The sequence below is a fragment of the Physeter macrocephalus genome, chromosome 20 (genome assembly GCF_002837175.3).
Source record: "Physeter macrocephalus isolate SW-GA chromosome 20, ASM283717v5, whole genome shotgun sequence".
In the NCBI taxonomy this organism is placed as follows: domain Eukaryota; kingdom Metazoa; phylum Chordata; class Mammalia; order Artiodactyla; family Physeteridae; genus Physeter; species Physeter macrocephalus.
Window position 1 is genome coordinate 86835491 of NC_041233.1, and position 10481 is coordinate 86845971.

Here is a 10481-nt window from a genome sequence, read left to right on the forward strand (position 1 = left end):
CGGACGCGCAGGCTCAGCGGCCATGGCTCACAGGCCCAGCCGCTCCGCGGCATGTGGGATCCTCCCAGACCGGGGCGCGAACCCGGTTCCCCTGCATCGGCAGGCGGACGCGCAACCACTGCGCCACCAGGGAAGCCCTGAAGTTTTTAATTTTGATGTGGTCCAATTTATCAATTTTTCCTTTTATATGTCATGCTTTTGGCATCAAGCCTAGTAATTCTTTGCCTTATCCCAGATCCTAGAGGTTTTCTCCTATGTTTTTCTAAAAGTTTTATTTATGTCTTATGTTTAAGACTATGATCCATTTTGAGTTAATTTTTATATAAGATATGAGACCTAGATTTTTGTTTTTTAGACCTGTGGGTGTCCAATTGCTCCAGCACTATTTGTTGAAAAGGCAATCCTTTTCCCACTGAATTGGTTTTGTACCTTTGTGAAAAATCAGTTGAACATATTTGTGTGGGTCTATTTCTAGGTCCTCTATTCTGTTTCATTGATCAGTGTGACTATCCCTCCACCAACACTGCACTATCTTGATGACTGTAGCTGTAAAGTAAGACTTAGTATTGGCTAGAGTGATTGCTGCCACTTTGTTCTTTGTTCTTTTTTTTTTTTTTTGCGGTACGCGGGCCTCTCACTGTTGTGGCCTCTCCCGTTGCGGAGCACAGGCTCCGGACGCACAGGCTCAGCGGCCATGGCTCACGGGCCCAGCCGCTCCGCGGCACGTGGGATCTTCCCAGACCGGGGCATGAACCTGTGTCCCCTGCATCAGCAGGCGGACTCTCAACCACTGCACCACCAGGGAAGCCCACACTTTGTTCTTCTTTGTCAAGATTTTCTTAGCTATTCTGAGGCCTATGCCTAGAATAAACTGCCTATGTCCACAAAAAGCCTTGCCCGGATTTTGATAGGAACTGCATTAAACCTGCAGATCGGTTTGGGGAGAAGTGACATCTTTACTCTGTTGAGTCTTCCAGTCCATTAATGTGGGATGTTTCTCCATTTATTTAGCTCTTCTTCCTTCAGGATTTTGTAATTTTCAGTACACAGATCCCATACATGTATTATTATGTGTATATGTAAGTATTTTGTTTTATCTGAGGGTGACCGAAAATAGTATTATGCTTTTAATTTTAGTTTCTCCATGCTCATTGTTAGTACATAGAATTTTAAGACTTTTGTATATTGATCTTGTATCCTAAGATCTTGCTGAACTCACTTAGTTTCAGCATTTTTACAGATTCCATGGGATTTTCTTTGTAGGCAACCTTATAATCTGCAAATAGAGATAGTTTTATTTCTTCCTTTCCAGTCTATGCCTTTTCCCCCTTTTTCTTGCTTCATTTCAGTGGCTAGAACTTCCAGTACTATGCTGAATAAGAGTGGTGACAGGGCTTCCCTGGTGGCGCAGTGGTTGAGAGTCCGCCTGCCGATGCAGGGGACACAGGTTCGTGCCCCGGTCCGGGAGGATCCCGCATGCCGTGGAGCGGCTGGGCCCGTGAGCCATGGCCGCTGGGCCTGTGCGTCCGGAGCCTGTGCTCCGCAGCGGGAGAGGCCACAGCAGTGAGAGGCCCGCGTAACGCAAAATAAAAAAACAAAAAAGGGTGGTGACAACAGACATCTTTGTCCTGTTCCCAATCTTAAGGAAAAAGCATTCAGTCTTTCACCATTTTGTATAAAGTTAGGTGTAGCTGTTTTGTAGATGCTCTTATCAAGTTGAGGAAATTTCCCTTTATTCCTAGTTTCACAGAGTTTTTAATCATGAATTGATGTTGAGTTTTGTCAAAAGCTTTTTCCTCCATCAATTGATATGATCATATGGTTTTTCTTCTTTAGTTTGTTGATATGGTAAATTACATTGATTAATTTTTGAATGTTGAACCAGCCTTGCATCCCACTTAGTCATGGTGTTTAACTTTTTATACATTGTTGGATTCAGTTTGCTAATATTTTGTTAATGATTTTTGCATCTAAGTTCATGAGAGATATTTTCTTTTCTTTTTTTGTAATGTCTTTGTTTGGGTTTGTGTCAGGATGATATTAGCTTCACGTAAAGGATTTGGAGTTCTTTCCTCCTCTTCTATTTTCTGGAAGAGATTGTGGGAAATTGGTATTGATTTTTCTTTACATATTTGGTAGAATTCTTCAGGGAAACCTACTGGGCCTGGAGATTTCTTTTCCAGGAGCTTTTAAATTATAAACTCAATTCTTAAATGGCTATAGGGTATTCACACTGTCTATTTATATCACTTTTCAGATTATTTTCCCTTATTGTTTATTACAAAATATTAAGTATATTTCCCTGTGCTATACAGTAGGTCCTTGTTAGTTAGTTTGTGGTGTTTGAGGAATGGGCCCATTTCTTTTAAATTGCCAAATTTATGATAAAATTAAAGTTGCTCAGGGTATTATCTAACTTTTTAATAGCTATAGGAACTGTAGTGATAGCTCCTGTTTCATTCCTGATATTGGTGATTTGTGTCTTCTCTCTTTTTATTTTTGTCAGTCTTGCTAAAGGTTTATCAATTTTGTTGTTTTTCCCCCAAAGAATCAGCTTTTTGTTTCACTGATATTCTTTATTGTTTTCCTTTTCAACTTTATTGATTTCTGTTTTATCTTTATTTTTCCTTCCTTGTACTTGCTTTGGGTTTATTTTGTGCTTGTTTTTCTAATTTCTTGAGGTAGAAACTTGTGTTATTGACTTGAGACTTTTTCTCTTTTCTAATGTAAGCATTTAGCTATAAATTTTTTTCTCAGCACTTTTTTTAGCTATGTCCCTCATATTTTGATATATTGTGTTTTTGTTCCCATTCAGCTCTCTGTGTTTTAAAGAATTTCCTTTGAGACATTCTCTTTGACCCATGGATTATTTGGAAGTTCAGTTTCCATGGGTTTAGAGATTTTCCTGTTGTCTTTTGGTTACTGATTTCTAGTTTGATTCCATTATGATCAGAAGCACACTATGATTCCAGTTCTTTTAAATTTGTTGAGGTTTGTTTTATGGCCTATGATAAGGATATTTTCTGCATTGGTTAATATTATATGCATGCTTGAAAAAATGTGTATTCTGGTGTTTTTGAGTGGAGTATCTATATACGTCAATTAAATTCTTCTGGTTGATTATGTTGTTCAGATTTTTGCTGATTTCTGTTGAGTTTACTGAGTTCTATTGGTCACTGAGAGAGGGATATTGAAGTCTCTAACTGTAATTGGGGATTTGTCTGTTTCTTCTTTCAGCTCTATCAGTTTTTGTTCCATACAATTTGAGACTCTGCTGATTGGTGCATATATGGTCAGGATCATTGTGTCTTCCTGGTGAATTGATCCTTCTTTCATTATGTAATGTCCCTCTTTGTCTTTAGTAATTTTTTTCCTCTGCATCTACTTTGTCCAGTATTAATAGCAATTCTTATTGGTGTATTAGAGTCTACTTGTCCTCATGTGGGGCACCAGAAGTCCCTGTGGGCCATATTCATTGTTGTCACTGAGCCATGGTGAGGTCTGGGAGTGACTGTGATGCAGTACAGCCCAGATGCACAATTACCAACTCCCTTCTAGAAGACTATATAGGCCGTCTGCTGCTGTTTGGGCCTCAGGCTTGGCCTTAGAGCACCAGAGAGCTCTACATGGAAGAGTGTTTGCTGCTGCATAGAATGAACTTGGCCACAAAGTTTAATGAGTGGATGATCTTCAGAGTAAGTGTATTTCCACTGTCCCCCTCATGGGGCCAGGACAAAGCCCCTGCCCAGTGTTTCTGATGGCCTGGCATATCTGACATGACAAACCTGAAGGCTTTCAAAATGTAGCCCACCTGGCCTTTCTGATCTCAGTCTCTGAGTCTGTTGCTGCTGCTCCAGAATCTAGTCCATTTGAAGTTGTAACTCCAATCCTTTAATTGAACCAGGTGTCAACTAATTTACTTTCCCAAGGAGGAGACGCAGGGTGATGGTCCCAGGAATGTGGGGTTGTACTGTGGGTCTCTGGCCTCCTTCAGCTGGGCTGAATGATAGCAGTTCCCATGACCATAGGTGCGGTCTGGCATTGGATGGAGAATGCGACTTTCCAGACCCGGTCCTGACCCATAAACTTGGCTGACACCTCTGAGGGTGTCCATCCACCATGAAGCAGGTCCACACCACATGGAGCTTCACCAGGCTGTGGAAGTCTAGATGGGGAGACAGGAATACTGTCGGGATGATATTGCCAATTCTCAGAATACAGCGTTCTAGTTCACAGTGTGCACTAGTTCTCTAAACAGTGTATTAGTGGACAGAGGGGAAGCAGTCATCGGAAGATGCTTATGACTGTTACCTCCGAGACATTTCTGGACTGCTAGAGCTAGTCCATTCCTGACTGACAGCCAATGGATTTATTGACATGGCCCCTGCTTGAATCTGCTGGTCACAAGGTATGAACAGAAGACACTGTCCTTAGACTCGGGTAATTGTAAAGTCATGGATAAGTAATAGTCCATTTCTTTGCTTGCCCTGACCAATAGAAAACCATGATTGTAACTCCTTTTGTTGACCTTTTAAAACCCTGGGGCTTATCACGACTTGACACAAATCCCTTTGAAGGAGGAAGCTGGTGAGGTCTCCAGGTAGCGTTTTCTGGGGGGCATGGAGAACTGCAGAGCAGCAAACCAGAGTGGGCTGGTGTCCAGCGCTGGCCACAGCTTCCTCAGCCAGTGTGAGGTGTTTACTCTCGAAGGTGCTCATGTGTCTGGGGAAACAAGGTTGGTAAGTTTTGGGAACCCACTGCTGGCCACTGGGTGACCATCAATAGCCTCCAAGTGTTGCGCTGTGAGACTGCTGAAGGTTCTGGATGTGTCTTCAGTAGCTGCTCCACCGAGAGGTGGTAGCTGATTAGGAACACATTATATTTGGCATGTCATCCTGGAACGCTTTTATTCAAGAGACCCATGACTCTTTGCAGGTCATTTAGGTACCTGCTTAAACCTCCTCCTCAGACAAGCCTTCCTGGATCATCCTGTCTAAAAGAGACATGTATGCGTGTGTGTGCAGACACACACACCACTCAATCCCTCTTTATTTTTGTTCATGGGACTTATCACTATCTTACATTATACCGTGTGTCTATTATTGATTTTCTGTCTCCCCAGCTAATAGCTTAGCCACATGTAGGTAGGGATATTTTCCATCCTGATTACTTCTGTAGCCCCAGCATTTATAGAGCGCACAGTAGGTACTCAATAAATACTTGTTAATGAATGATTGAAGCAATCGGCAGTGGTTTGGGTGGGAGCAGTGCTCTGGGGAGTGGCAGGTTCCAGCTGGAGAACTCCATGGTGAGCTGAGGCTGACAACTTCAGGGGCAGTGGGGCTCAGGACTCAGAACCTAGAAGGTGCTGGGGCACAGCTGAGGAAGAAGATGGCAAAAACAATGATACCCATCACCATCTGCAGGACTTCCCCTCCCTCCCTCCCTCCCACTCTCTCTTCTCTCCCTTCTTTCCTTTTAGGGGATCAGAAATCTTTACGGGCTGCAGTGGTCAGAAAGGCTTCACAGAGGTGGGACTTCAATCAGATTTGAAAGACAGTCATAAAGCCACATTTCAAAGCCAACAGGGTTGGGACCAGTGTGGAAATATTGTATTTTGGGCTTTTTATAAGTTGCCTTTTCAGTCTTCTTTTTTTCCCTCCGTTAGCATGAATAACTCAGATTGGCTATTTTTTTTTTTTTAGATTGGCTATTTTTAGTTGTAATTTTTGCTCTAAGATTCACTTCTATTAGCAAGTACATTTGAGGCTAAAAAATATTGTTTCTTCTTCCCAGGATGAAGTAAACCAGATCATGGAAACCAATCTGTGGCTACGTCACGTACGTGTCTACGTCACACGTTCTTCTCTTGGAACTGTGTCACACTTGTGTGTCAGTTTAACAACGTCCAATGGATAAAAACCACTAGCATTCCCTCTTTGCATCTCCAGCTTATGATAGAGCATAAAGTATTAACTAGCTCCAAAGCCCAAAGTTCAATCTGGTAACAGCTGGCTGGGTGCAAGCTTCACGGTGCAGAACTTAGTGACAGAGTTCTCTCTGACTGTGCTTCGGTGGTTTCTACTCTCAAGTCTCCTATTTTTGTCTGAATCTCGAGCTCCAGAGCCAGATTCTTGCCCACTCTTTGATCCTGCTCTGGGTTAGATTCCCACCATCTGGTTTTATCAGTCATACCATCTTGTTCTTCCTTCCTGTCTCAATCTTTTATGCAGATTTTGTAACAAACCCATCATCATACACTTGAATTATCTTTTTAATACTAGAAATGGATTGCTACTAGAGATTGAACATAGTCCATGGAATATGGAAGCTAAGCCTATAAACTTGGCTAGCTAATTAATAATCAATAGATACTTATCTAATATCTATATCTGCCCCAAATCAGCTCAGCTACCTTGTTGCCCATGGATTTAATCTTCCAACTTGTGGTAGGAAACCAACTCTTTAAATAAGAAAATTTTCAAAAAGTTGTTGAACCAACATAGAATTAACATTGGAAGAAAGTCAAGAATTTTTAAAAACTGACTTCTGTTCCCTTTAGATATGGAATGATTATAAATTGCGCTGGGACCCAGTGGAATATGATGGCATTGAGACTCTTTGTGTTCCTGCGGAGAAGATCTGGAAGCCTGACATTGTTCTCTACAACAAGTATGGGCATCTGACAGCCAGTCTCTTTCCAAAGTTGTCTTTGGTACAGGCTGACCCAAAGCACAGGGGGTGTCACTAATGGTGTCCGATTTACTTTGCAGCGCTCTCGGCAACTTCCAAGTCAAAGGCAAGACAAAAGCTCTTCTTAAATACGATGGCATGATAACCTGGACTCCACCAGCTATTTTTAAGAGTTCCTGTCCTATGGATATCACTTTTTTCCCTTTCGATCATCAAAATTGTTCCCTGAAATTTGGTTCCTGGACCTATGACAAAGCTGAAATTGATCTTCTAATCATTGGCTCTAAAGTGGACATGGATGATTTTTGGGAAAACAGTGAATGGGAAATTGTCGATGCTTCTGGCTACAAGCATGACATAAAATACAACTGTTGTGAAGAGATATACACAGACATAACCTATTCTTTCTACATTAGAAGACTGCCGATGTTTTACACGATTAATCTGATCATCCCCTGTCTCTTTGTTTCATTTCTAACTGTGTTGGTTTTCTACCTTCCTTCTGACTGTGGTGAAAAAGTGACGCTTTGCATTTCAGTTCTGCTTTCCCTGACGGTGTTTTTGCTGGTGATCACAGAAACCATCCCGTCTACGTCTCTCGTGATCCCCTTGGTGGGCGAGTACCTGCTCTTCACCATGATCTTCGTCACCTTGTCCATCGTGGTGACGGTGTTTGTGTTGAACACCCACCATCGCACCCCGACCACACACACCATGCCCGTGTGGGTGAAGGCAGTCTTCCTCCGGCTGTTACCCCAGATCCTGATGATGAGGAGGCCTCTGGACAAGAGAAAAGGGACAAGATCTGACAAAAACCCCAAAGCCTTCTCTGGTAGGCCAGCCAAAGTCAAGTTCGATCCTCGCAGAGAGCCCAAACTTCTTAAAGAATGCTGCTCCTGTCATAAGTCTAGTGAGATCGCCACCAGCAAGAGACGATTGAGTCATCAGCCTTTACAATGGATGACTGAAAATTTGGAGCCCTCACCTGAAGTCGAAGATGTAATTGACAGTGTTCAATTCATAGCAGAAAACATGAAGAACCAAAATGAAACAAAGGAGGTAAATGTATGGCTCTTCTGGCCTGTTCACCCGCAGCAGGCCTGGGGGCCCTGCATAGACGTGGCAGATCTTCAACGTGAGTTCTGTTTGCAAGACGGTCAGGGAGTGGTGCCCTAAGAGCCAGCCCTGTGATGATGCAGTTATGGGTGAACTGCCCTGGGGAGCGGGTGGGGTAAGGTGTAGCCTCAGAGCAAATCTCTGCCTCCAGAAATGTCAACTCAAGTAAAATCTGGTTAAAATAAACACTCAGGGCAACCTTGGTTTATGAAACTGAGAGCCCCTGCATAAGGAAGGGTGGGAGAGGGAAAAGCCGGCTGAGGAGCAGGAGGAAGGCCTGCAGGGCCGCTCACAGTCTGGGAGCCTGGGAGGAAGGTGGCCTGGGCCTCCGGCAGCTCCCAGCCCACTTACTCCACTTGACGGGGATCCAGGTGCTGACTGAATGAACCTCAGGGATACTTTTAGCATCAACACAGTCTGCTTCTGCGGCCCAGAGTCTAGCAGCTAGGACCCCCCATCCTCCAGAGAGAGAGAGCTCAAGAACTTTATGCCAATTTTCCAGACCATCAGGATGACTAGCTGGGGGCCTCTGAAAACTCCTGCCGCCAGGGGTCTGGGTCTGACCTGATGGCCATCATCCTTATCTCCTAATGAAAGGACACTGCAGGCCGGAAGTCCACCCATTGGTGCTGAGGTGGACATGGGCTGCATGTCACACGGCTCGGGGAGGGGGTGCATCAGGGGCAGGTGAGCCTAGGACTCGCCTCTGTGGTGACACCTTCGTCCAGCTAAGGGACAGTTGCTGCTGACTTGATCACCACCAGGTAGGGCTCTTGGAGGTCGGGAACAGGAAGGACATGAGAGATGTAACGAACTCTCCCTGACCAGCGTGATCCCGAGTTCTAGAGGGCCACTTATTCCTGATGGGGGGCCCATCACATCACACGTCCTACACTGCCCCCCCCCGAAACCCATTTCTCAGACTTACCAAGGAATCAGACTGTCCCGTGGTGCCCATGGCAAGAGTGGATGAGAAATGTCACCTGCCCTATCAGTAAACGAAGGACGTTGCACCCATCAAGCCATCAACCACTGCAGTGACCCCCAACTGCACCCTGAGGGGATTCAGGGTGGAGGAAAGAAGAATGCTGGCCCTAGATAGCTAATTTGCACATCAAAGGAATGATTTCCATGAACCCAGACTCTTGCATCTTCCCATACATAGAAAAGCGCTAAATTCCTTAACTTGAGATGTCTGGTTTTCTTTAATTAACAGTAATCTTTTTTTAAAACTTTTTTATTTTTATTTTTATTTTTTTTTGTGGTACGCGGGCCTCTCACTGTTGCGGCCTCTCCCGTTGCGGAGCACAGGCTCTGGACGCGCAGCCCCGGCGGCCATGGCTCACGGGCCCAGCCGCTCCGCGGCATGTGGGATCTTCCCGGACCGGGGCACGAACCCGTGTCCCCTGCATAGGCAGGCGGACTCTCAACCACTGCGCCACCAGGGAAGCCCTAAACGTTTTTTCAATTGAAGTATAGTTGATTTACAATGTTGTACTAATTTCTGCTGCCTAGCAAAGTGACTCAGTTATACACATATATACATTTTTTTGGTATTCTTTTCCATTATGGTTTACCTCAGGAGATTGGATAGGGAGGAACCACGATATGTAGGAAGTTTTGCAACAAAACCCAGGTGGTCGGAACATCAAAGGATTACTGTTGCAGTCAAATGCAACAAAATGCTCTACAACAGTAATCTTTGGATGTTCGGGCTACCTGGTCTTGGTTGCAAAACCTCCTCTGTGCCCTGACTTTTTTTTTCCCTTACCTCTTCAGGGCAGTCCCTCAGAGCGACCTGGGAGGCTGCCTTCCGGGCTTGAATTCCTCAGAAAATCCACTGAATAAAACATAATTCTCAACTGTTAGGCTGTGCATTTTTTTTTTCAGCCAATGCAAAAGTGGAGCTCTCCGAGCAGCTCTTTCTGGGGTGCTGCCTGCAGTCAGGTGAGGTCCTGTGTGCCCACATACGCCTGCTCACTCTGCAGCCCGCTGTCCCAGGACCGACGGAGCGCACGCACCCACCCTCTGCAGACAAACGGAAGTTCTCTGTGTGCTACAGAGGAGACACGGGTTAACCAGAATCACAGGGATGTTTGCTTTAAAATTGCCAGGAAATCTTCTGTGAAAAGGAAGCAGCTTATTTATGAGACAAAGCTTATCTCCCATGGTTTTGATTTTTTTTACAGCTGCTTGACTTTTGTCTTTCAGGTAGAGGACGACTGGAAATACGTGGCCATGGTGGTGGACAGGGTGTTCCTGTGGGTGTTTATAATCGTCTGCGTGTTTGGAACTGCAGGGCTGTTTGTGCAGCCACTCCTGGGCAACACAGGACATTCGTAAGATGGATTTTTCCCTTTGTCTTCAGAAACTTACAAGACACTGTGTTTGTTCCATGTTTCCCCCACCACAAGGAAAGGGATAGAAAGCTTCGCACCAAGTCCCCATCTAGATGGAAAAAGAGGACTTTATTGCCAAACAGGAGCCTGGATGCCCTCCCTTGGGGCACAGAGGAGTACTTTGTGATCCCAGTGTCTGGGATCTGACACTGGAGTCCAGAGCTGGCAGCACCTGCAGGCTTCTCTTGTCTGTACACGTTTGTCTTCCGGGGACGTGACCGACCCACAGAACAGCAAACCGTGGAATCAAAGTCAAGCCACGCTAAGAGGTTC

General features: G+C 44.7%; 1 protein-coding gene across 1 annotated transcript in view; it reads left to right on the plus strand.

Moving 5' to 3' along the window:
- CHRNA6 (cholinergic receptor nicotinic alpha 6 subunit) overlaps positions 1–10152 on the plus strand; it is a 14828-nt gene extending 4676 nt beyond the window's left edge. Inside the window, exons 3-6 of the mRNA XM_007127112.2 lie at positions 5797–5841; positions 6563–6672; positions 6774–7752; positions 10021–10152. Of these exons, the coding sequence (XP_007127174.1) occupies positions 5797–5841; positions 6563–6672; positions 6774–7752; positions 10021–10152 (1266 nt within the window). The remainder of the gene's footprint in view (positions 1–5796; positions 5842–6562; positions 6673–6773; positions 7753–10020) is intronic.
- The last annotated feature ends 329 nt before the right edge of the window (positions 10153–10481 follow it).